Raw genomic sequence first — 27,652 nt, 5'->3', positions numbered from 1 at the left:
TCTGAAAAGCAGCTAGGCAACAGCACAGTGACAGAATGAAAGGAGCGTTCACAGCTGAGGCCACAGTGTTGCCGTCGTCACGCACAACTCGGGCCGCATGATGGACAGATGAGATGGACTGGGCAGATATTAGGAGTGGGAGTAGGATATGACTGGGATGCAGATGAGGCATGTCAGTGGGTGGGGGGTAGGGTGGGGGTAGGTGGGGGCTGGGTGGGGGGCAGATCCAGGGAGACCGGGCCAGCAGCAGCAGTATGCAGGTGGTGGCTGGCTGGTGCTCCTCAGCTGGGCCCGCCGCCAGCCTGGCCCCTGGGTGCCCTGCTTTGAATTCAGCCCTTTGTGCTGCCCCGGGGAGGTCAGACAAATTCACGTCTCATCATACACCGAGATAGCAATGATACAGGGTAATGACTCAGCTGCAATTTCAACCCTGTCACCTTTGCTACAAAAAATGTTCATCAAAACAGCTTATCTCACACAGCTCAGCCAACTAATTGTGGACATTTGTCATAGATGAATGACAATTAACATTCAGTTATTTGTATGTTTTTTTAGTATATATTGTGCTTTGATTTAATTTGAAAAAAAACAACAACAACATTTTATTACAATTTTATATTATTATATATATACGTATATATATATATTATTATAGTGTGCATGCTACTGTATAAAGGCAATGTATGTTTGTGTGTGTGTGTGTGTGTGTCTGTGCATGCTATTTCATTTAATGTTTTCATAACACTCAATATTTTATTAACACTATACCAGTGAAGAAATTCGTAACCAAAGCAGTCAAGTCTGTCATCTACTGAATGATAAATGGATATTTATATGTGAAGGTCGTTAATGTAATTCACAGTGAAAAGCAATGAAATGTTTACTTGGCACACTAACACTAGCACATGCCAAAGTAAATTGTTTAATTGGTGGAATGGTAATTTCAGTGAAATATGCAAAATATGCACATTGATTTGACTGTAAATAGAGCTAGCAATGATTTTTTTTTCCTAATGTGAATTAATCAATGATGTCTAAATCACTGATATACTTGCATACAAACACGCAGAGATACACAGATACAAAGACACACACACACACACACACACACACACACACACACACACACACACACACACACACACACACACACACACACAAAGCAGAATAGTGAAAGTGAACTACTTTTTAGAGGGATATGTTAGGCTATTTTTTTGGTATGAACAGTGTGCCAGTGGCCTGGGTGGCGGTCTACTTAGACCCAGTCAGACGAGTGGACAGGCTCTAATGAGAAGCAGGAGCTGTGAGGTGGGAGTGGGACTGGCTCTAGGGAAGGGTCACATGGGGTTAACTATCAAAGATGAGTGCAAACCTATCCCTGTGGAAAAGACTCAGAAGAAAACATCACCCTGCACAATGCTAAGCTCCCCAAACTGGGAGTTCCTCAGCTTAATTAATCCAAGACACAAGATTCCTCCCCCCTCCCAACCAAAATGTTGCTCCACTCCGCAGAGGAGTGCAGACTAATATAGTTTAATGTCATGGTCAGTCTAGCCTATAGAAATTTTTAGGCTATACTGCTCATTTTTATTTACTTTGAGGGTCGTGGAAGTTAAAGGCCATGTTAAAGCTTTAAAGTTATGCAGTTTTAGGTCAGATTTTGTCTTCAATATTGATTTGAAGTTCACCACAGCTTGCTTGTGAGTGTATTTTATGGTTTAATACAAAAACAAAGCACAAAAGGAATTGATACGCATTTATGTATTTGGCTATTTACTGAAAAAATATCTTAAGGAATGAATAAAGGTTAACCATGGAGAAAATATGATGGTAAATTTATTATTGGAGTTGGAAAGATTTGTGTGGGTACTTTGAGAAACACCCAGCAAATTTTGGAAACCACATTGTGATAGACAGTTAAAACCCATAGGAAAATAAAGACAGATGTGGAAGTCTAGAATTAAGCTTGTCAGAAACAGTGGCAGCAATGAAATTGTCTAGACGTCTCATTTTTATGATGAAAAACTGGCTATATTAAGGCAATATGTTGATTAAAACCAAGTTTACCCAATTTGTCAAATCCTATACTGGTAGAATTACACTTTAATTTTCTGTATAGTTGTTTGAATCAACCTCAAGCTTTGTTGTCATTTTAAACATTCAATCATTTTAAAGATTTCAAAACAATCACAACAATCTAATTCATAATGCCACTGTTAACATCAGCTGTCAGCAGCTGTCATCACATGGCCTGAGTGTTTCTCACTGTATCGTTATAAGGTACTGTGTAAATCTCAAATCTCAAATAAATTCAAAACCTAAAGGATGGGAAATGAATCTATGAGCCATGAGATATTTATAAGCATTGTAGATGTTCTTGTAGTTTTGGACTTTTGCAACAAAAGTGAACAAATATAGCTGTCTACATAATTTGACGGAGCCACTGGAGTATTTCCAAGGCATTAATATGGGATGTGTTCACTCCCACCAACAACTTTCTATTTTTTAATGATTTTTTTTTTTAATGATGAGAACCGTATACTGTAGCAACACACTCACTACACACACAGCTACTCGCTTAATTTGCCATTGATCCTGCTCCTCCTGTTTGCCTCTTGCTGCAACCCTCACACTGAGAATCTTTCGTCACACCAACACATTAGTTTCCCTCCACTTGTCCAGACAAGGATTTCACTGGTAATGGCCTTGTAATGGGCTACAGGTCCTTGGGCAAAGGCTGTAAAGGCTATATTATTGAACAATCACTTGACTGACAATTTGTGTACGTCTATGGAAATTGCTAGGTGGCAACTGGAACCGTCGGCTCAATCAACCAATTGAACAAAGACCGCAAGATTGAAACTGATGAAAGAGACAATAAATCCCTTGCAAGAAGACAGAACATGTCAGTAGGCCAGGATCAGTTCGCCAGACAGGACTGTGTCAGCTTCCACTATCTAGAACATGCTTTGTATTGCCGTTGCCTTGGAGCAAATAAAGTGTCCTGTTCAGACATGCAGAAGGTTTTAAACAACACTCCTTTCAAATCAAAGAATTGTTACAGGGAACAGAAAATAATCATTAAGTAATTTGGCTGGGAAGAAGTGTGGGAAGGAAGATATGGTGAGTATATTTCTCCTCTTTTGCCAGCCAGTATAGAAAATAGGAACTCTGCACTCATTACGGCATTGTTCAGCACCGGCAGCCTACTGGGTTCTTATTGCCCCAGTAAGGCGAGTTGTTTCTACATGTCCGCCTCATATTAGTTTATTGTTTTAGACCCGGGCTCGTCCTGCTGAGATCATTTACAGTTTTAGATTGTTTTAGGCTGAAGTTGTGCTGAAACTCAAGCTCCCAGCTATCACTTATTAATCCAGTTTGATCACTGTGATATCATTTACTGGGGGGGGATCTTTGTCAGGAACACTAAAGATGGCTGGCACCTGTCTCTGTTGATACCGCACAGCAGCGGCACCCTCGTGTACTTTGCATATTTACGTTTTAATTGTATTACAACCCGCATGGTCTATTAATGTTGTTCCACTCCAATTGCCTGGCTGACACAAATATGCCATGTTGCCCATCAGCCCCGGTGTCTTTCCATTTGCTCAGACACTCAGCAGACTATAAATGGGAATGTAGAAGGATACCATGCTATTCTGCAAACTAAGACCAAGGTAAGGGTAAATTAAGTTCCTCTCTGTGATTTCTATATTTCATATTTCACTCTGTATTTTCCCCAGTAAATAGTAAACACGTTGCATTGTGTCACTCTGAACCTGTCAGACCTAAAGAAGTCAAACCAGTATCTGAGCAAGCCGGCCACAGACATTTTTGGAGATGGTTAATATTGACTGAGAGGATTAATGACTTTGTACTCTCACACATGACATTGAAGTGGTTTATCTTTTGCATCATCCCACACAGTTTGAACACAAACTTAGGACAAAGAGGATGGAATCCAATGTTCCCAAGGCAAGTTGACAAGAAATGACATGTACCTTCAAAGGGCCAGCCACAGGCAAGGTTTGTGGGTAGGTTTCTGCTGTGTGCAATGGCAGCTCTCTGTCAGGGCTTGCTGCCTGCTCCGGAGCCTCCTGCTCCGAGACACCTGAAGAAGAAAATCAGGCCATTCTGTCAATCTATGGATTGACACCACTGCTGTGCCGCTCAAAATCCTTCTTCATCACCTTTTTCATCATCTTGTATGCTGGGTGAATGTAGTAATCCTCAGCACTCAAAACAATAATTTTAAAAACAAACTCATTATATCATACAGCGGATCTCTGTAGTGTATGAATGAGTGTCAAACATCACCACCGGCTCTCAAAAAGAGCCTACTTTATACAGAACGCTACAGTATATAACATGAAATTTGGCAACGTAAAGTATTTCATAACAGAGTTTTGCTTATTCTGTTTCAAGGCCCTGCTCAGTGGTTAGCGCTCAACGCCATGGAGCGGGTCGGGCCTCCCTTGTCAGCAGAGGAAGTCAACAGAGAGCTTTCAGTCAGGAGGGCACGGCGAGTCTGATGACATATATGAAGGCGGGGGAGAGGACCTATGTGAACTCATGCGCTGCCATACCATCTTGGGAGTCGGCCAAGTCGGTGCCCCGGAGAAGCCTGCGGCGGGAAGGACTTTGAGTTTCGGGAGCCTTCTCGGACGCACCGCTACGAAGGCTTTGAGTTCTGAGAAACATAAGCCCGCTGCAGACTCACACACGCTGATATGCGCAGGCTGGGGCGGGGGGGGCAGGGTTGGAGCTGGGATTATAGGCCAGATATTGCTCTCCTCAAAAAAACCACGACAGTACATGGCTGTGTTCAGCTCTGGTGGCTCCACTTAGCTGACTGACTGTAGTGTAATCAATATCTACTCATAAGGGCCACTCTGGGAGGTCACGACCTCTGCTGTTTGTGATTGGTTATAATCTTGAGTTAGAGCCCATAGATCCTGATGGGGTCTATTGAACAGGAAAAACAATGACTCTCACTGAACAGTTACAATGATAACACCATAGCACAGGAATATAGACCAAACTTCTATTGCTGTAACTTCATGCAGTTGAGTCAAAAAACATTCAATAGACTATAGCAAAAAAACTCAAGCCTTGCATCCTTTTTAAATTTCTTGAAGTAGATTATTTGTCTGTTCTTTAGACAAATCAAAGTGTTTCCCTAGTCTTAGCGGCAAGGCCTTAAAGGTCATCCTGTCTTTATTACACCCAACACTTCATCTCTAAATCCATCTTCATTACACACAGAGGAAGGACAATGGCCTCCCTTGCACTTTCAACACTTAACCTCACCAGGCACAACAATATTGTAAAAGTGCAAATCTCTCGCCAAAATGGCCCCACAGTTAATAATTAAACCATGACATTTGGGAGAGACACCAAGAAATCCATATGCTGAAATTTACTAACCTTTTGAAAGAGCTAGTCGGAGGAGGCTGTTCATCTGCAGTTTATTTGGGCTGTTTTAGTCCTCATAATAAAACTGTCAAAAACAGGCAAAGGGCCGGCCGGCACACAAAGGATGATTGTCTGCTGTTAGCAGGAGGAGAGAGCGAGGCTAATCAATGCCCTCCAAATCAAAGCTCTATTAGGGGAGCTCTGTCTCCAGGGGGAGGGGACGCAGAGACACCACTGACAAATGATATTCATATGTAACATTATGGATTATAATTGTGATGATGAACTGATAATGATGCTGGGTCTCACCGCACTGAAAAAGGTCACAGCAGGGCACGGCCACACCGACCTCTGTCTCCTAACAATACTTATTATCAAGTTAGAGCAGGTCATCCAGGAGGTCAAATGTGACCCAGTGGTCATTAGATGATCTCTGTGCAATAGTTACACTCGAAGCACAGCATCAATAGTCAGTGTGGCACTCACCAGCCACTGATTTACAGTTTTATAAAGATCCTTGGGAATTACTTCAAATTGGATCTAAGTTATATAAACAAACAAAGGGCATATAATGTAACAGGCTTCTTTTATGACTTGCCACATAAAGGTCAAGCTTTATTTTCAGAGCAAATGTATGTCTTACAGGTTGGTGATGGTCTCCAGGAAGCCGAGCAAAAGGCCTCTCATTGGAGTTATTAAGGGTATATAATAAATAGGGAGTACATGACAGGAAGTGTGCCAAAAACAGAACTCCCAACAGTTTGGTTTAGCCCTTATTGGCTGTTGACTTTCAGATTTACTGTCCGCGGTCGGCCCTGAGCGTACACTGCCTGTGATTTATCAGCCTCACAGGTGAGTTCTGTCGAAACATCCACAGCTTAAATATACAGCTGAGGGCTCACCTTGTCCCGCACCACATCCCCCGTCCAGAGGTAATGTTTGGAGGACCTGCTGCGAACAGCAACTCTACCCAAAGTTCCTGTGCGAGCCAGAGGAGGCTGTCTCCTCTCCTCTTCAGTTTCACCCAGACAGGAGAAAAAGAATTACTGTGTGCTGAGAGACAGTATTCAAACTTTAACAAGCTTTCAAATTAAACTGATAAAGTTACTCTTTTATATGCAAACATGTTTTGGGAAGAGGAGTAACGCACATAAAAAGGGATCTTTATTGACAGGATTTTTAAATTGCCTGAGTAACCTGAACTGCACGCGCACTCCCTTCCAACCCTTGTGGTTAATATGATTGCTGACTTTATCTACCTCAGTGACAGATTTAATTCTCCACTCCATTTTGACAAACGCACATCCGTACAGCACACTGATGAACACTCCTTTGTCAGAAGTTTACTTTGTCAATACTGGTGTCAACTATATTTGCCAAAAGGTAACTTAAGTCAAGGAATGATGATGAACACACACAGGTATCAGTTAACTTTGCATTTCATCGTCCAGAAAACCTATCAATATTAAGTATCAATCAGTGTATTTACTGTTTATGCAAAGCAAATGTGACATCTTTACTCTGTGTTGTCACTAAACCCTTATTAAAGGAGAATGCCACTTAATTCATGCATTTATATATTATATTCTTGTGATCTAAGACAACCAGTCAGATTTCTGCGCATGAACGACTTTCTCTTAGTGCTAAAAAAAACCCAGAGAAAGATGATTCCAATCTGCAGTGTTAAACCAATGTATTGCCTGGAGCTGATACATTGATAATAAAAGAGTTAAAATAAAAGTTCACTTTGTGGACAATTAGAATGTTTGTCTGAACTTTAATATCCAAGAGAACCTTATAGTGTCTAATATTACTGCAGTGCTATCGGTTCTGAGCCAGAAAATGTATCCTGATCCTCAAAAATCATCCTGGCTACTTTTATGTTTTCCATCTTTTTTTTATTTTATTCTCTTTAGAGCTGTAAATCGGTATGATATCGCAGATTGGTTGGCAGGACAAACTCCTCTCTTTGTTTGTGGCTATGGGAGACAGTAGACAATGTTCACTAATACAGATCAAATTGTCCTACCACACAGTTTAAATCTGAAAAAATCAATAGCATTTCCCTTAAAATATTAGAGACAAATGAGATATGTAAGATTGTTGATGATTAAGAGAATAGAACTATCTGGATAGAGTTATATAGTGCATTGTCTCTATGCCATGAAGTCTCATGAATCTAAAATTGCTAAGTTGCCAAACGAAATGGCAAACTGCAAAGTCCAGGGCGTCTGAGGTAGGAAAGTGTGCAGGACTTGGATTCCAACATCAAGGGATCGACTCCTGGAGGTTAGGAGTGCTGGCTTGTGTTAGACCTTAAGGTCATCATTCCTTCAACCAATGCCCCTGGCATCACCTTCCTCCTCCACTTCAAACACCCTGGCTACATTCCTAGACCATGTACCAATAAGCACTAATAATGCAGAAAAATGAAAACCAAAACAGATGGGCTCCAATAGCGCTGGGGATTACTGAACCCTATCCAGGGCTATATCTACACCCCTGGGCACTGAGAGGTGAATCCCGCACCAGCTCTTTCTCAGCAGAGGAGCAGAGGCAGGAGGTGAAAAAAAGGAGTTGCAGCAATAGGTTTACATGTCTGCAGAGAGGTTCAAATGGTCGTTTCTTCCTAGACAAATGAGGTATCGGAATGAAATCAGTGGATTATACCTGACCCTTCCTTTTAGTGTGGCTTCCCTGTGTTGTAGGCATTGATTTTTATTTACTGTGTGATTCTGTATATTACCAATGTACTCTTCGCTATGAGCAGTGTCCTGATTGTTCTTTGTTCTGTGTTGTATCACTTGTGGTATTTCAGCAATAAAAAGATTTCCCGCTGCGGGATCAATATAAACCACTATTACTACTACTATGTTAGACCTGTAGCATGCAAACAATGTCTCATACAGTGGCAGGAGTGTTGTGCGTTTCTGACTGACACAGTAAAGCAATGCTTCGCTGTGAGGACATGCTTGAATGGCTGGCTGTGACCCCTCTTTCTGGTCTAAACCGCAGCATAGTCTGTCATCTGATTACGCACAAGCCCTCAAGGCTCAAAGAATATGTGTCAGACACTGGTTAAAAGTCTCCCCTAACAATTAACCACACGCCATGGAAAATGCCCAACAAAAACACCCAAAAGCTCCCCCTGCTCCCACTTGGACTAGCTGTGAACTCTTGTGAACTCTGTGAAATCATGAGAAGAGATCTAGACTGTATTGAACCCACAAATGCCTGACTGCCATTGGCCTGGCCCATGCTATAATTAATTGGGCTTGGTTTGTCCAAAAAAATAAAAGTGACATCGGTCTGTTGCAAATGTAATGTTGAGAAATGACAGTTGAGAATGCGCATTAAAAGCTGTCAGTGGCGTACCAATTAAAAGTACAGTAAATATAAAACAATAGCCATGTCACAATGAATGCATTTGTGTGGTTTGAAAGTGTCACACTCTCACATAAGCCTTACTGCTTATTATTGAGCCACTGTCTTTGGCCATGCTGTGCTCTTGGTGAGATTCTGTCTTTAAATACCTCTAATGGTGCGGAATGGACTCTTCTGAATAACAAATAGAGCTGCACACGTCTTTTCATGGGTCAGAGCGTGAAGCAAATAGTTAAGAGAGAAAATGAATCACAAACCTCCAATTGTGTCTTAGGTGGAAAATTTCAGGATTTTGGTTATCTAATGAAAATATTGTCGCTAGACTCATTTCCTATGTGGTGCCAGAACGGCAGAAGAGAAAATGTGTGAACAGTTTACTGAAGGCCAACTCTTAACGTTCCTTGAGTTTGTGTGTGTGTGCGTGTCTCCAGCTCGGGTTTCAGCAGAACTGTTTTCATATCCAGGCCACAGTACCTCGGCCTCTGAGAGTCTTCTTTGGCCGATTCAAGTCCCAGTGCCAGCGAACAAGCAGTGACATAGGCCACATTCACTCGTTGCCTCTACTGTTTGGCACACTGGAGACTTCAGCTGGAGAAAGTGGGGACGGGAAGCAAGAAAAAAAACACAGGAAGGACACGAGGACTTGGGAGTGTAGAGGTGCAAATGGTCGATAAAGACCATTCTGGGCAAATTGTATTTTTATACCCTGCCTACCCCCGTTAATGCAGTGCAAGAGCCTGGGTGGAGAAAGGTAAATGTTGGACAGTTTGGACAAAATTAGATACGGTCTGACTTGTGAAACTAGACCCTTGGTCGTTGTTGATGATATCAATAATGATAGCAGACCCGTATTGCGCTAACAATTGGAACAGTGTATAGTTTCGAACAGAGATGTCTTTAACAAAACTACCATGCGGGAGAATTTATGGTTGGGTTTTATAAGGGTTTTCTGAATTGTCACATTCTCACTACACTAGTGGCAGGTCTCTCTGTCTTCCTCTACACCTGAACACCTCTCTGTTGGCTCACCTGGCCTGACCTGAGGAGGGAGAGGTTCTAACCAATCGTACTATCTATCCAGTGCAAACACAGCGTGTGCATGGCAGCTTCCATCCATGTTTACTGTAAATGGAAGTCATTGTCACGTCTGTTTACTGAGTCTTTCACGCTGTAATCCACACACACTAGACCCATCACCTGAACCTGCTCACTGTCATCATCAGCCTTATTCATAGACACACGCAAGCACACACACACACACACACACATACACACACACACACAGTTCAGACTCTTGAATTTGGCTTAGACATACTGAGAATTTAGCAAAGCATATGCAGATCATCTGGTAATGAAGAATGGAAACCAACACAGCAAAGTCAAAAGTACCGGTTCGTGATTGGCTGGGGTAAAGCATACGCAAACAGGTCATCCAATAAGGTATGAGACTAAGATGATGTCACTGTACGCTCCTTCAGGGCCAGGGGTAAGGATACTACCAGCGTGACAAGTGAAGATAAATGGCAGTCTAATCTTCCTTCCAACACCTGGCTGTCAGATCCAAGACTTGATAGTAGAGATATATATCACACTGCCACACCAGTGGAGCAGTTCAACTCTCAACCCTCCCAGAATTTTCCAATTTCATGTGCTCTTTCCGCCCAGGAATAGCTGTCAAGATTGTTAAAAACCTGTCATGAATATAAACTAATTGTATCACAGAACATCCTTAAATTTACCATTTAGCTCTATTGTCACATGACAAGCAAATGATTGTAAGTCGTTGCTGGCAGCATGACAAACTTCATAGCCTGTTTTTGTGTGGGAGGTTAAGGGAACATAACCATGTTCAGCAGGTAAAGTCTGATAAGAGAGAGAACTCTGGTAGCGCTCCTTCACAAGGAGATGCTGGGCTGGGTGCTGGTATAGGTGCTGGAGGGTGGGATGCGGGTGCGGGGGGGGGAACATACAAGCTTGCCTGGCCACATTGAGGAGCTGTCAAGGAGATGAAGGAGCACCCAGATGGTACATCCAAGCGGCCGCCCGACAAGCCCTGAGGTGAGGGGCGGGGCCTGCGCTCAAGTCATGTAACTGTGTTGGTATGTCACCTGAACTTTTCTCCTACCTCACCCTCGCTACACGTGCCTGTTTCTGCCACAACTGCCTCATTCTTTCAGCAACAAGTCATACATTGGAACGGCTACAAGCGTCTGACGCCTATTAGGTCAGCTGATGGAGTGGCAGACAAAGAGCAACTTAGGTGACTGAAAGGTAGATGGCTACAATTTTGCCGCAAATGCAAAACTTCAGTCCTGATGCAAAACCAGTTGAGAATACTTGCATATACAAATGCTTGTCCTTCACTGTCGCAGGTGATATCAGGAACTTCTCATGAGATTTGAAATGTTGACGTGAATGATCACTGAATGGCATTTATTGAATGTTATCAGGAGAAAGACATTGTTTATTCATCAAACCAGTCAACTTTGGTCATTTAGCAACTTTAACATGTTGAGAATGCACATATGACAATGACAATGAAAGGTTTCTGGTCTGTACGAAATAAATAGCACATCGCTCATTTACAGCTTGGCTGAAAAAACAAAAGGGTTAATCTTCATATTAAAAAGGCATACAGATGAGTCGTGATACTCATGTACTCACTAATTGCTCGACAAAAAAAATGTTCTCCTTTTTAAATAAAGCTTTTCAGTTTTAATATGTACCTTCAAGAGCCTGTTATAGTTAAATAAATAGAATGTTTTCCATTTTTAACATGCACATCCAATTTGCCTGGGGAAAGTATTTACACTTCACTGATCCTACTTGTCCACCAAATTCTCCACTTTTTTCTCTAAACAATTCTTTCTCACACACAAACTCTCATACATACACAAATTTACAGTCACTCTTGCAGACATGCTGCACCTATTTACTATTAACACAATATCTAAACCTATTGAAAGTGATCAAAATGCTAACGCTGAACATGGAAATCCATGTAGTGTAAAGAAGAAACAGTCCAAACACCACATCTTAACCAGGGGCTTACAAAAGTTTTAGTTTACAATTGATCATGCACTGTATAAACTCACTGTGTTATTTGGTTTGAGACTGTGTAATCAGTGGCTTCAATATCTACTCGTTTTCTTTAAGTGAACAAAGAAAGGAGTAATATCTCCTGTGACAGATAAGCAATGCTACCAAATAATCTCTAACAATATTTAAGTCTTTTCCCCAAGAATCTTCACTGTTCTACAACAGTGGTTTTACTATCTTTGAGTAAGCTTCCGCACATAACCAGGAGCTACTGCAAGAAGTCGTTTCTTCTGTCATGTCCATATTAGTGTAGAAACTCCTGGCCATCCGGCATTAAGTTGAGATGGGCAGTTTATTCCGTGCTGATGCTGTCACTCTTTCATGATGCGAAATAAGAGTTCTGCATGGAGTAGAGCCGGTCGATGGGGTTTCCCACGCGGGCTTGCATGGAGTTGACTTCTGACGACGCCATGAAGCAGTCACTGAGGCTGGTTAAAGATGTGTCACTGTCTATGTCATGGAATACAGAATCATTACCTGTGGAGAGAGGATTTGGAAATAGCAGTCACGGTCTGGTTTTAAGAGCATCATTCACAACCAAAAGAATTCTGCGTCGGATGTCATCGACTATAAAATCAATGCAATCTGGTATTCAAGATTTATGACGGTGTTGCGAAATTATAATTACTAATAGTCACTTTGAGAAATTGCTATTGTGTGTCATCACAATTGTGAAAACTGTTTTGTTAGATATCATCAAAGCTCACTTTTTGCTGCCCTCACTGGGACAATTGTGGTCTATGAGGAAGCATGTAAACAAGGGGCATCCTCCTAAAAGATCTGGTTAATAGCAACTGTTTACGCCTTTCATAAAACCTCAACATGTTATTTCTCTGGAGGGAATAGTTAACTTTATTACACTCTGGATCTTAATGATAGTGTTGCACAAAATGGGGACAGTGTGATGAGACATATCTTTTAATGCCTTGCCAATATTGTTCTTTTCCCCAAACCAAAGGAGAGTGATGAGACTGGGGATTTGGGTTCTTACCACCGAGAAGAACTAAATGGAGGCAAATTATAAGGAAGTTATGAACTTCAGGAAATGGTCCCTCTGGGACTTGTTGAGGACACCACTCAGAAATGTGTTATTCCAGTTACATCCTGTAGACTAATGCTTGATTGACTGATCTTTTCCTCCTCGTTCGCATCAGAATCCCTTGCTGAATCGCACAGAAATCAAAGACCAGGAGTTCTTTTCCATTGGGATACATCATTTCACACAACCCTCACTCATTGTTTTGATCAGCCTTTATTACAAACTATCCTCACTGACCGCATGCATTTACCACCATTGGAAACCGTCATGTAAAATAACAGTGCCTCAGAAGAGGGGGTGGAGAGTTTAAAACCATATTAAATTGATTTGAAAATGAACTTCAAAAAGCCAATGGCTTATGAGTACGCTTGTGTTATCTCATGTGGGAGGGGAAGCTGCTCGTACTCTGTGAGCAGCTTAAATCAGGGGGCTGTGGCCAGAACACATGTCTATGAGGTTGATCAAGGGACAGGCATGTGTGTGTGTTTTTAGAGCTGGGGGGTGGGGAGGGCGGGGGAGGTGGAGGTGGTCGGATGCTCACCATATGGGTTCATGTGGTCCCCGGGCATCTGTGGGGGGGTGAGCCCCTGTTGGAACGGGTCTGTGCTGTAGCCGTTCTGATCCATGGCGACCAGCTGCTGCTGCGGCGGAGCCAGCGGCGTGAAGGAGTTCATCATCCCCTCCATCCGATTGGACATCACCTCTGCAGGGGCAACGAAATCAAGCGGGGAAATACCGTTAGAGAAAATGCAAAACTTGTTTTATTCGGTGGCGGATGAGTGGGATGAGCGTGCAGAATGTAAATGCAGCGAAGCACAATGGATGCACACAGAACGATGGGGATAAATGGGGAAACCAGGATCATGACAGCAGGGTATAGACTTGTCCCTTGCTTGCAGATTCTCATCCAAACCAGGTAATTTTAGATCATCACAATCTAAACTGAATGTAAATTTCTACTCTGCATTTTTCTGACACTGTCATCATGCTAGCCATGTTGATCTTTACATACTTGGCTGTCTTAGCTGTTGGCAGACTGCAAACTGGTGAGAATGAATAGCTTTGTAATGCTAACAGGGATAAAGCGAGACTGGTGTTTGAGAGTTAGCTATACCCTCCGACTACCTGGGTTTGCCCGTGTGTGTCTGTTGGTATTTCCACGGCAACCAACTCTTTACTGTGGCTTAGTGCGAGTCTCCCACAATCCCCTTCAAAAACACAGCTCTTGGCTCAGTGAGTGGCGAGCAGGACACACAGGCCTTGTGGCTTCGTCACTGGAGCCCAACCCCCTGCGCTTTCCTTTGCAGTGGTGAGGCCTTGTGAAATGATGTCTGCCATTCATTCCGTTTGGCTTCCAAAAGTTTTCCAACTCATACTTTTGATGGGAAGTGTTCTTGTTTACGCAGTGACGTACTTCTAATGTATTATTCACTCTTTACTGCGTAGTGAGTGTGTGAACTCTGGTCCATCTCCTTCCTGGACAAATTAAACTGAACTACCTGGCTACAGTAAAACACAGGTTGTCGTAACTTTAAGTTTAACAGAACACAGTGTGAGAGTATTGTGAGAAACCCCACAGTGATTCAGTGTTTCCCATGATATTCCATTAATACTATGTTTAGCAGTGATCAAATAGAACTAATCATTTACAGCATCTGATTGGCCTGATACAGACTTTTCACGCTTAAGTACTTCTAATATATTGTTGTGGTAAGATATATTTACAATTTCAAAAAATGTGAAAAAAAAAAATGTTACTACTAAAATAATTGCATAGTGAAACAGTATTGAGACAAAGGTCCTCTATTGTGTTTGCAGAGTATGTATCATACCTTGGCCAAGTCTTTGAGAATTCTGTTGTTCTTGTTGTTGCTGCTGTCTTCTTGCCAACTTCTTCATCTGAAAAGAAGGAGTCAAAGTTGTGAGGAACTCCCAAAACTAACATGCACTCTCCTTAATTTAAAAAGGATGCTCCTCGCTATTCACCCTTGAATGAACTGCATAAAATTGCATCGGAGTGCACTTCATCGTCAAATATCAAAGGTTTTCAAAGATAATCATCGGAAGAGAGGAGGGCGTAGACAACGTACGAGTGAGGTAGATTTGCAACCCCTTGCACTTTAACTTTACTTTTGTGAAAGGAATGCAGTGATAAGTTTAACACACATAGTTGTAGTGATTTATTAGTTGGATTCCTTTCCTGCGAATCGGAGATGGAACTAGGCTGTTGTGTCTTCACACAAATCGCTAAATAAAAACAGGAGTAATACATAAGTCCTGTGTTAACTCTCACCTTAGCTCTCTGGTTCTGGAACCACACCTGAACCACCCGAACGCTGAGTCCTGTCTCTGCAGCCAGCGTCTCCCTCACCTGAAACCACCCAGACAAAAGACTTCCAGCATCACACAAGAAAACAAAACACTTCACTGCACATTGAAATAGTTTGTGTCCTTTATATAACTGGCGCGTTTCCAAATGGGCACTTTGCCTCTTTCATTTGCTTTGATTTCAATGAATGTTGAATTAATGCAGTGGTCTTTTTGGACCTCTTGGTTATTGCCTCTTCAAAGCCTTGGACCGGGTGCAGCGCATGTTTTTTAGGGCCTAGGCTATGGAGGCAGTTCTCCTCTCTCAGTATGTCATTTGGTGCAGGCGGACTGCGTTACACCACTACCTCAGTTAACACAGACCAGAGTGCTGCTTGCCACTTCAAAGCACAACTGTGAGGTGGGGGAGATTTTTTTGAATTTGAGAATTTTATTTGTGAAACTACTGTAGGGCTCGTGGTGTGCATTTAAATCTCCATGTGTCCATTACGCCCAACACAGACCCGGGGATATAAGATTCAGTGTTAAAAACAGAATAGGGGCAGCAATGTATGCCTATGAAATGTGTAAAATGTGTTGTTGCCTCTCCACACTTTGACATATCATGTAATCTAAAGTTAGTCTTACCTTTCTGCAGGGTTTGGAGGACACCTCAAAGGAGGCTTTGAAGGCCCGTCTCTGCTGAGTGGTCAGGATGGTGCGTGGTCTTTTGGGCCTCCTGGGATCCTTCCCATCATCCCCCTTCCCCTGGCCTCCTACGCCTTTCTCTGGCTTGATGTCTAACTCCTCATCGTCACTTTTCTCTGCAGAAAGAGTCATTTTTCTACAGCATCAGCATGGGTTTGAACTGACTACACCCCTTTAGTCAGTGACAGTCTGCTGATAAATATATTTTCGTTCTTCCCTATTCCAAGAGATTCAGACACCACAAGTGCATAATCAAAGGAGACACATGTGTTTTTAATACTTTGTTATCAATTTGTTACAAAAAGAATAGGCCACATGCGCGATTAGGCTTACAGAAGTCTGTGGCGTTTGCTAGGAGAGTACAATGAAATATGCACATTTGTCATTGAACTGGACATTGTGTCACTTATAATTTATTGCTCTCAGCTTTGGCTGATTTACACAAAATCAATCTTTGATAAGAATACTATATCTAGTACAACATGAAAAGGCAACACAAGATACATATACATGTGGGAAATGCATCTCCCATGACACTGAAAGAAGATGTGATTTTTCCTCTATTTCAACTCAAATAGTGACAACTTCTATATGGATTGCTACATTTTTACTGTCTATAGCAGGATATTACAGTTTTGGGTAGTAAAATCCGTTTAATTTTTATGTCTCTATCCTACGATGTGCCATTAAAACTATGTAATAACTTGGCTTTATTAGATTTCTGAGATACAGTATGTTACAGGAGGAATGCCTCTTAGTTTAGTTTTTTACATTAAAATCACAATGTGTGTGTGCAGCTATCACAAAAAATAACAACATATTCAATACTGGCCCAGAGCAATTCATTACTTAAAAGAATAATTCTCATATTTTATGTGATGTTCATGGATTTCTTTGTACTGAGAGCAGTACAAAAACAATGAAACTTGAATACATTGTTGGTTTTCTGGTAAAAGCCATACAAATGTCAGCAAAATTTAGCCACCATTAATGGTAAATGAATGAATTATAGGGTTAATTATTTCCTCATCCTCATTTAAAATGTTCTAAACTGTTGTTGTTGAAGATTTGAGGTGATTTAATGTTATTTGACAAATAATTATGAAATATGCCTCTTAATTTAAGATTTGTGTTCTACTTCCCTCAGGTCAAAGAGCCACCTAAACATGAAAAATAAACAAATAAATACAAAAAACAGTAATTATCCTTCAATCTGCGGTCTGTGAGACTGAAAACAAGCATTCCCAAATCAGAACCAGCAGCACTGTTAATGAAGCCTAATGATGTGGGGGTCTAGTGACTGCGAGGAGAGGCATACATGATGGCTCAGTGTCTCGTGTCATCTGGTTCTGATATGTCTCTACATTTCTCCGCTGAAAACCTACATTTCATCTGCCACATGCCGAGGTTAACCTCTGTTCATGTCAACATTTTCTCCATCTTGAATTTTGGAGCCGTGCACAAAGACATGCCTCTGTGATACACTGGGACACAAGCGAACGAGGAAGCAAAGCAAATATTCCCATAAGTTGACAAAAGTTGACACAGGCACAGATGTATTTGACAAATTCCCTGCTTTTGTGCATGTCTAAATGTGAGCCAGATGGTAGTGAACAGTGGGGCTTGGCGAGATGCCTCATTGTGTGTGGAGGCTATAGGCGAGGAACACTCGAGCTGATAAGAGCGGAGGCGCAGCTTGGCTTTCTGCAGAAAGGCCCCAAATCCCTCTGTCACTCACCATGATACAGTGATTTAATTCTTTCCAGCACCAGATCCTGCCCACGCATGGATAGCCATTAATACAGGGTGGCTTGGCTCCGTCCTGTTTCCACTTCCTACTGTATATCATAAACCTACGCTCCCTGCCCAAATTAGAATACTACAAAATCAGCCATCAAAAAGCTGCAGATGTAGCCAACTCAAAAGTCCCACTTTTTACTGCCTGCACTGCATGCGAGAGCAAGCTACTCCTCCACTATTGCTCTGTGTGCAGGAAAACTCCCAGAAAAAATGAATGATCCGGCAACCAGTTGAATGACATACACATGTTGTGTGTAAGAATATGCCTCTTCTAATATCACTAGTACCAACACAGATCAGTATAGATCCATTATGGAGGACTTCTATGGAGGCTAGCACTGTAACGGTAATACAGCATACAGAATACAACACCCTGGTGCCACACTACTATAGCACCACAGTGTCGCTCTCACTCCTGTGCGAGAGAGTGCGAAGAGCTCACCTGAGTCTGAGTCATCCGGGCTGACGGAGCTGAGCAGGTCCTTCTCCCTCTCGTAGTCGATCTTGCACAGCAGCTGACCCTCCTTCAGGACAAACTCGTCCCCTTTCCTCAGCTGCCGGTCACACACGCAGCAGCAAAAGCAGTTCAGGTGGTAGACGCACTCCAGAGCGCGCATCACAAACTCCGTGGGGGCGATCTTCTCCATGCATCCACTGCACTTGGTCGCAAACAACCTACGGAACAAAGGGGGAAACAAGTTGTAGTGAGGACAAAGTAATAAAAGCTTAAGTTATTCCTGTCTTGTACGGGCTGAAGTACTTTTCTAGGTGTGTGGCTTTGACATTTTCCCCCCTTGACTTGTCCATCATGGGGTTTTGATTAAGAGTCAAGTTGGCCGGCTGATCCTGTGGGCAGCCAAGGAGGTGATTCCTTTGACAGCAGCTCATCTGTTAAAATGTCTAGGGTGGACCCAGCCCCGTCATGGGCACCCAAACCCTCTCATACAGCTGAAAAAGAGGCTGGATCATTTTGTTCTGCTGCAATGAACGCACTGAGATTCAGCCAAAACCCTGACGATCCCAATCAAGTCCTCTGCTTACCAATTCTTTCATATCCATATATTCTACACCCATCAGATAGCATATCTGTGAGTGCTGATGATGATTCATTGCTTACCACTGGGCTGCCTTGTGGTCTGTTCATATCTCATCTTACAGTCTAATATTATGCCTGGGTCTACTCTATGGTGCAACGCTGCCTCTATCACCATTTCCCAGACAACACCTCCATCTTCTTTTATATCCTTTGAGGAAGATGTTTGCATTGTTTTATTGGTGGCTGAGAGGCATTTAATTCGTTCTCTGTTGTTCAGAAGAAGCCACATTAAATGGAGCAAGAAGGCAGGGAGTGTGGTTGATCTTGTCCAGCCGTAAAGCTGGATTTATTAGTGGCCTCTTTGTTTGCCCTGGTCTGGAAGACAGCTGGCAACCGCCTATCTATTTGTGGTGAACATCTATTTCATTGTGCAAGGCAGGGAGGCAGAGAGAGCAGCAATTGACATCATCTGCTGGTTCGGGACAGGGATGAGCGATAGTGATGAATATAATGTGTAAATATGAGTGGAGGGAAACCAAAGGATGGTTTTGTTATGGTAATATCGTTGTAGGTGCTGATTGAGTACTGATACGGTGTGTGTGTGTGTGTGTGTTTGTGTGTTCACACGTGCTAGTGCATGTGCATGTGTGTATGGCACGAAGCTCAGTACAGCAGCTGTATGCATGGTGGAAACAAGATAGTGTGGTTTTTGTTGCCGTCCGTACAGCTTCCTAAAATAATTGCTTTGCTTCTGCCCATCAGACCATTATCAACAAAGCATTGGTATAAGTCCAATTTCAATGTTCAATTTCACATTCGCTATCTTAATTACATCACAACAATTGATAGGTAATTTTACTCGCTTCTAGATAGTGTTCATCCCTTATAATCAAGAAATGGCAACTAATACCTGACACAGCAAACAGCAGCTCTAGTGTCTTATTTTCTTTTTCACTATCATGCAACAGCAAAACAACAGAGATATCAAAACTGGCACTCGCGGGGTTCATAAAATCCTTTAATCTTTCATTTATTACAATAAGTTAAGAAGATTATTATTCAACTATGGAAAAACCTCAAGGATAATCCCTTGAAAAAGAAATTTTGGCATGTTTCTCAAACAAGCAGGGTTCTTGTTTAAGTGACCTGCCAACCTGGATTTATCTTCTAAACAATTCACCAACTTTGGTCACTGAAAAACAATCTGAGAGCAACACTATTAATAACATTCACAAAAAAAAAAAAAATCTTGCATCGACTCATACCTCTTAAGATAAACGGAAGAATCAAGGACCACAATTGTTTCCAATTTTCAAAAGGATTAGCATGTTGCATGCTGGGATTGGGGAAAAGGAGTGATGAATCTGTCAAGACTAGTTCCCAGCTCTAACTCTAATGTTTAACTAATGATTGGCGGCTTAAGAAAGAGACAAAAAAAAAGCTGAGGAAATGACTTGTTAGCATGGTTTTGATATGTCCAGGATTCCGCATTCACCTACAACCGCTCTCTCAAATCTTCTCATCCAGATGAAAACATTCTCATTCAGCCCTCTTTCCTTTCTTCCTTTTCCTCGCCGAGTCTAATCTTGTAAGCCATTATTTTTCTATTTCCCCTCTCTGTCACTTTGCATTATTTTTGCTGCTGTAATTCCCATTCGTCCCTTCTGGAATCTTCCTGTCCTGCTTTGTCCTCCGGTCTAATCCGGACTTTCTGCCTGTTTTCAGTCCCTGGTCCCCATTCTCAGTGGGGTTCAGATGGAATAGCCATGCATGACGCCCCTTCTATGGCAACCACACCTCCACAGGAAGGCAACGGCGACTTTTCGGATGGGCAGAGAGGGCCTTTGAGAAGCTGGCAGCAGAAGTAAATCCTTCTCTAAGGAACAAGGAGAATTAGCAGGGAGCAGTGGACTAGGGATTTAACCCTACCCCTCTCCTTTGAAAGGCACAGTCAGTCCCACTCCCGCGGCTAGCCACAATCAAACAGAGGAGGAGTGGGGAGGTGGCAGTGGGGAGAGGAGAACACAACTCCCTGAATGACACAAGCAGTGGATTGTGGAGGAGCCTAATCCCACTTTAATACCTTTCCAAGTTCAGCTGCTAAAGAATGCTCTTTAAAACAACACCACTGTGTGAGCAGTGAAGGCTGACCAGGGGGAGGCACGCCATTCAACCTCCCCAACATTACCTGATTAGTGGATTGAGGCCCAGGCCATTGGGCCAGCATGCCAACAGCAGACAGGGGAGAAGGTGTAAATGATGATTATACATTTATATATACGTATATAAATATATATATAAAAATCCCACCTAAAATACATATCAACAACAGGGGCTCTCCTGACTCCAGGGATGACATTAGCTGAAAAGGAGACTAGATTGTTGTGTAAGCTCTCTGTAAAGATCTACTGGGATATTAGAGACGAGATGAAGGAGCTGTAGTTGTGACTGGAATCTGACTTAATGTGATTTAGGTGATCATATACCAGTCTGTGCCTCTGCTTTTCTACTTGATCCCAGTGACCCATCACGCAAAGACTTGTATCGGCTTCAAATCCACTTTCCGGCCCTCAGCGTTTCAACTGTTTGGGGTAATGTGACTCCCACTGACGCAGGAGCGGGTCAACATTGGGGTGATCAGCACCTACGCTTGTCTGTTTATAAATGACAGGGAGAGAGAGAGAGAGGGGGAGAGAGAGAGAGTGCCACAAAGGAGACCACCAGGATGAAACTTATGTCCCAGCTCTCGCTTTTCTCCTCCCACACCTGAGCGCACAGATCAAGTGATGAGACCCTCCTGTGTGGATCAATGACCGCATCTCAAGCAGAGAAGTGTCAATATTTACCCAGGCCTCCCCAGAACTAGACTCATAAATGAAAAAAGGAGTCCATCTCAGCACATACCTCTCTCCCAAAGGAATCATTATGTCCTTCTTTTTAATCCTATGTCCACATAATCCCTTGTCTATTCCTTCTACGTTATCGATGGTTCTCTCTGCCTCTGCTTGACAGATCGCATCACACCGCTGAGGCTCGTAAGGCCGCGCACTGTTGTGTTTTTAGTAATGTAAAGAAAAAAAAAGAGCATTATGAAGAAGACAAAGCTGTTGGACCGGCAGTTATTTTGTCTGATGAACACTTCAGCCGAGCCAAGTGCAGCCGAGAGACTTTCGGTCTCTCTCCTGTTCCTCCTCTCTCTTTCCCCTCTTTCAAGGCACTTTGGAGAAGTATGCACTTTCCCTTTGAACAGATTCTAGGCAACTTAAAGTGTGACAACATCTTAAGCTTTCACCACATGTTGCCAATGATTTCCCCTCTACAGACATTACATTTAATGCTTCTGCCATAGTGATAAGAATCAGGAAGACTGGGTGGGATAAAAGAGAGAGCCAGAAGAATGAGCGCGGGGGAAGGGGGCGGGGGCGGGGGGGGTATGGAGATGCTTATGGCGCTTGATAATCATGCTACATTTAGCAACACGTGCAACAGTCTCACCTACTCCCCTGCGCTATTGAACAACACTCAGAGCAATACCATAACAATTTAGGGAAGAATAGCCCAGGCTATTATGTCACCGCATCCCTTCAAAGACAGAGGGGATGAGGATTATCCCGGCAGCAGCTGTAAGCTATTACTTTGAAGATGGGCTCTCGTGTTCGGGCAGGAAACCTGTGGCCATGCCAATCATGCTGAGGTGAGAGATGAGGCCTGCGAGGCAGGTCAGACAAAGGCCTCCGGGCAGAACCGAGGGCATGTGGAGCAATCGGTCAAGCGCGCACGCTTGATACTTCCTGATTTACTGGCTACGTCTCCGATCTGTCTTTCCTCTGCAGCTAGCCGTCTGCTAGTCTGCTAGCTAGTCTGTCTGCTACAGTCCAAACTCATGAGCTTGAGATTTGAAGGTTTTGTCTGCTTTTGAAATAGGGTATGTTTTCCCATACCACAAAAAAAAAAAAAATGAATGATATCTTTTTAATTTACAATTTTTACCCATTTTAACAAATTTTAACCCAATTTAACAGCTACATGTAGAGCTGTTTAAAGAACTACATTCCATAAAGAACTTATTTTTGTCCAAAATCTCAAGTGGAACCTTATAAATCCAAGATCTGCTTGTTTTCTGGAAACCAAAGAGGCAGCAGATGTCCTCAGCTGTTTAACAGTCACTTCTCAGTTCCCTAAGACACACCTTATGTGAAACTGGCTCGGAGCAACAGTATCAATAGCTTCAGTAAGTGTGGATGCAAGCTAAATAGGAAAACATTTGATGCCCAGATGTTTCACTACACCCAGATGAATGAAGGCGAACCTTTTCAACTTCATCCCAACATTATGAAAATTACTTTGCTATGTACGGCCCTACTGTCCTCTAGATACAGCAGACACTGCATGTTGACCACACTGCTCTAAAAATAGCAACCTGAAATTAGCTGATACAAGTGTTTAATTGCTTGCAGAGGGGCAGAGGTAAAAGCAGATATAATAACATGTAAAAGAAAGGGATTACTTTAACACAATGAGTAAACACAATCAGCCTAAACATATTTCTAATTGATTTAAAAAAAATCTTTCTTGATGTCTATATGAAAAGGACATTAAAACCAACTTTCCTCAATAGTCAGACATTGTGCAGTATTGAAAAGTACAGTATAAAAAGTGGTACCGATAATGCTGTATGCATAAATGATCTCAGTAACTGACCTGGTTTCATAGTATCAGCATTTCTCTTTGGAGCATAGATTCATGGAAAGTAATGAAGCCAAATAAAAAGTGCCATCCTTCTGGTCCCAAGGGCCAGCTCCAGTCAGCTCTAAAAGCTGCTTAATCACCATCCCGCGCTTACTACATTAGCATAATAATGGCCTTTAAATTGAGGCTCTTTGTTTTTTAATTAAACTCCCAGCAGGTAAAAGTAAAACACATTAACGGGAGATGTGTACACCACTAATGGCCCAAAGGTGCCTTCTTCATCACAGAGCTGTGGCCACAGGGTTCTGCTTGTTCCCCGCACTGAAGCGCCGCGCCGCACCGCCTGCCTGGGAGCTCACCGGGGACGAATGAGACACGCTGATTGCTCTTGGCATAGCGAACGGCAAGATAGTAGCAGAGAGACGCGTGTTAGTGTATGCACCTGCCCTACATTACAAAGAGAACACACATAGTAATAGTTGTCGAATAGAACCACGCTGTACATGTGAAAAGACAGTCTGAACTGAAGGGTTTCCAGGATCAGCTATCCCACACGTCCACTTCTGTGAAAATAAACACGGCCACTTTTATTTCTATGGCAGCATGAGCTCCTATGTGCTGGAATGCGCAGCTCCTCAGACGAGCCCCTGGCCAGACAGACACCCAGGCGTATCTATACGTAACACTGTATCGCACAGCTGCACAAAGAAATCCTAACCCTTAAGTCGTTATTCAAATGATCTCATTCCGGTGGCTGTGTGTTTTACAGATTAGTCAACCGGTGAAATAGAGTTTAGCGTATAGTTGTATGTACACTAACAGATCTAGAGGAGCCTTATAAATCAGTATCCTCATTATAAAACATGCAAATCCTGTCGATAAATCTTGCGTTAGTGTTTGACTAGTTTACCTTCCAGCAAATGCTTCATATTGCCAGTGTGTTATTTAGAAGGTGGGAGTTGCTGTGGCTCAGGTTGATATCATATCCTTATGCAAACGAGAGGCTAGATATGGGGATATTTGTGTAATATTGATACTGATGTAAAGCCCAGACATGTTACTTCTGCTACACGACGCTTTGTCAGTCAAAAGTCCGTTTTTTTCACAATGCTGTGTGTTTGTGCAAAGTGCCAAAAGCAGCAGCCGCGTGCCGAGGATGGTGTCGCAGCATCGAGTGACCCCGTGCCTCTGGTTCACATGTACCTGCTAATGAGTCCCAGTCTGATCTAGGAATACAGCGTCCCTCTCTCTGCATGTTATGGAAAGAATTCACCTCCCCAGCCAAACAGGTAGAACAAAGCCTCTGCGGTGAAAGGACAGTGTAGTGGGCAGCAGAGGAGGCTAAGTACACAGCTAAATAGAGGAGTAAGCAGGCAAGCACACATGATGTTGTTTGGACAGCTGCTGTTCCTGAGTATGTAAAATGAATGCGACATCACATTTAGACTCACTTTTTTAGAGCCCAGAACAAGCAATACGGCCACTCACTCTGAGCGACAGCGCGAGTGAGAAAATCACAATAATTTGCGACGTATGGTTTTCTCTCGGCTTCGTCTGCATATCTTTACCTGTTTCCAAAGAGGCCGAGTTTATCCTTAACCAAATAAATTAGGAGGCTGTGAATTACAAGGCTGTTATAAAGTGCTTCGCTCTGCCTCTTGTCACTAGCCCGACCCCAGTAAGCGAAGCTGTTTGTAAGGGCCATCTCTGCTGGAGATGTGACATCTTTACAACACGCACTTTCTAAAAGCAAAGGAGTCGGGAACAGAGAGGCCTGGGCAGCTCCCATTAAAAGCCACTGTAAATTCCTCTGCACCCATTTTATATTTTTTAATAATTCTATCGCCGGGACTCTCTTTGTCTGCCCCTTCCAAGCTAATCTAGGTGAGGTGGAGCAGAGCCCACCATTAAGGGCTCGGCCTGCTCAACGAGCCATCGCCGCTGATTGCTGCTTCTGCAAGAGCCGGGGAAGAGAGAGAGTGATGGCTACAATAAGTCTAATGGCTATCACATGTTATAGAGCTATGGCTGCCTATAACTGCCCACAGATACAGTCGTTTTTAATTTTTTTTTTTTTTTTTATGAGAGTGGCTCTAAGGCCAACTCAGCTGAAGAATGTGTGTGTCTGGTGTGTGTGTGTGTGTGTGTGTGTGTGTGTGTGTGTGTGCGCGTGTGCGTGTGTGTGTGTGTGGGAGGGTGTTCACCACCAGTCATAGTGCTTACATCACCTTTGGAGAAATGAAAACAACCACGATCTGGTGTCCAGTCAATCCAATAGCAAATCTTTCTCAAAGACTACATTAAAATAACGCCAATATAAATGTTCAATTGTAGTGAAATAGTAGAAGTCTCAACCAGCGCTAAGATACTTCACTCACTTCACCGTAAGAAAATAAATGTACTCATCTTTCAGATTCGGCGCCGAAATGGTTAAAAAACAACATTTGGATTGGAGGGCTTTATAATTACTATTGACCCAGAGGTTCTGGGTCTAAGAAATAAAACAAACAGTAATATGAGGTGTTCTAAAGCACAAGTCTGCAAATATGCAAAGACAGGGTCTGGTGGAGAGCATCACGCTTTGGCTTCTTTTCTCAGCTCCTAATCTGTGGGCCTACACAATATTAAGACGGCTTTGGAGCCACTTGTGACCCAGCTGTGCACTAATGAAAAATTCCACAGCTCCGTGCAGAGGCCAATGGAGCTTGACCCCTTTCCACCCTGAACCAAGCAATGTCCATCTTGAGGAGTTTACCAGGGCTGAAAGATACTGGATTAATAGGTAGCGAAGGAGAAAGAGAGACAATCTGGGAAAGAAGGGGGGAAAAAAAAGCCCTTGTGTGTTTCCCCCCCTCGTCTTCCTCCGATCTTTAGTATATTGGTGTGAAGTAAAGTGTTTGCCCAGGTTTTAATGGGCAGAGATGATCTGGAGATCATTGTGATGGAGGCTGTGCTGTATGAGAGGCTCTGTTTACTTAACGGAGATTCAGTCTAAGCCCAAAATTAGTTTGGGGGGGAAGAATGCGAGGCGACCGGGACTTAGGAGTTGTTCACAAGATCCGGATTCATCTGTTTGTGATCCTGCTTTACCAGCGCCTTGATTCTCTGTCTCTGTGTCTTTACCAACACAACGCCCTTAAGTCTGACTAGTCTTGTCTTTGGACTTAATATTATCAGTCTATCAGCTTTATAGCAGTAGATCTAAAAAGAACACATCAAACATATCACCAACCTTGCCTGCTGACTGCCAAACAATGTAGTGAAAGTATAGAAGCTGTTATATATATTTTAGACTAATGTATACGCTATAATGGACACTATATAACTACTCAGATGACAGACAATAAGCAACAATAGCTTATATGAGGATGTATGTGTTTTGGTCTAGTCTGTCTTTCATTATCGTCTCCTTTTTTAAATTTATTTATCCAATTTAGAATATAATTTAAAGAAAACCCACCCACTCATCTCCCTCAGTCGCTAACATTCACCCACACACATACACACACACACACACACACACACACACACACACACACATAAACACATAGGCATACAGATAACGTCATTCGCAGGGAAAATAGCAAAAAAAAAAAAAACAGGGAGGAAAAGGAAAATAGACAAGAAAATTAAATGAAAGCGTGGTGGGGAGGGAAAAAAAAACAACAAAAAAAAAACAACAAAAAAAAAAAACAAAAATGGTGCATGGCATTGCATTCAGTGTAATGTAATGTGCTAACATTACATTACATTTAGCAACAACTCTAACATTAGATATGACTGAGAGGGATTTAGATGGACAGGCCTTATAGTCAGGGGATGGTGGTGTTTGAAGGACTGTGGTAGGATTCATTCGTTAAACAGGGTCAATACCAAAAATTTCACCCCGAAAACATTCACTAAGAGACCACAGTGCCCTTAAATTCTCCACAGGGTGGACAATCATAGTTCCTCTATCCAGAAGTATCCAAATCATAGATGCTCTCAAATCGCCACATAGCTTTAAAGATGAAACCACCTAAAATAACCTTAAGGGAATAGTCTAGAGAGCTAATGGGGAGAGAGTGAGAGAAAATGAAAAAGAGAAAGCAAATGAAAAATAAACAGTGTTATTGAAAGACAGGATGCTTTAAGACCCAGGGGCCAGGGATTAACATTCAGATTAGCATTCAAAT

At 42.5% G+C, this 27,652-nt stretch overlaps 1 protein-coding gene across 2 annotated transcripts in view; it reads right to left on the bottom strand.

Annotated features, from left to right (window-relative positions):
• Positions 1 to 12,217: 12,217 nt before the first annotated feature.
• The window catches only part of lmx1bb (LIM homeobox transcription factor 1, beta b), a 44,199-nt gene continuing 28,764 nt past the window's right edge, over positions 12,218 to 27,652 (bottom strand). For both annotated transcript variants that reach the window (XM_071535332.1, XM_071535333.1), the window contains exons 3-8: positions 18,195 to 18,427; positions 15,893 to 16,068; positions 15,231 to 15,308; positions 14,770 to 14,836; positions 13,479 to 13,640; positions 12,218 to 12,375 (exon numbers count right to left, since the gene is read on the bottom strand). In XM_071535332.1, coding sequence (XP_071391433.1) covers positions 12,218 to 12,375; positions 13,479 to 13,640; positions 14,770 to 14,836; positions 15,231 to 15,308; positions 15,893 to 16,068; positions 18,195 to 18,427 — 874 coding nt within the window. The remainder of the gene's footprint in view (positions 12,376 to 13,478; positions 13,641 to 14,769; positions 14,837 to 15,230; positions 15,309 to 15,892; positions 16,069 to 18,194; positions 18,428 to 27,652) is intronic.

This window comes from Centroberyx affinis, unplaced genomic scaffold (genome assembly GCF_046629955.1).
Source record: "Centroberyx affinis isolate AG114_WGS23_722 - 3 ecotype Tasmania unplaced genomic scaffold, CSIRO-AGI_Caff_v1 ptg002689l_1, whole genome shotgun sequence".
NCBI lineage: Eukaryota > Metazoa > Chordata > Actinopteri > Beryciformes > Berycidae > Centroberyx > Centroberyx affinis.
The sequence above is the reverse complement of the archived record's forward strand: the minus strand, read 5'-3'. Positions and strand labels throughout refer to the sequence as shown.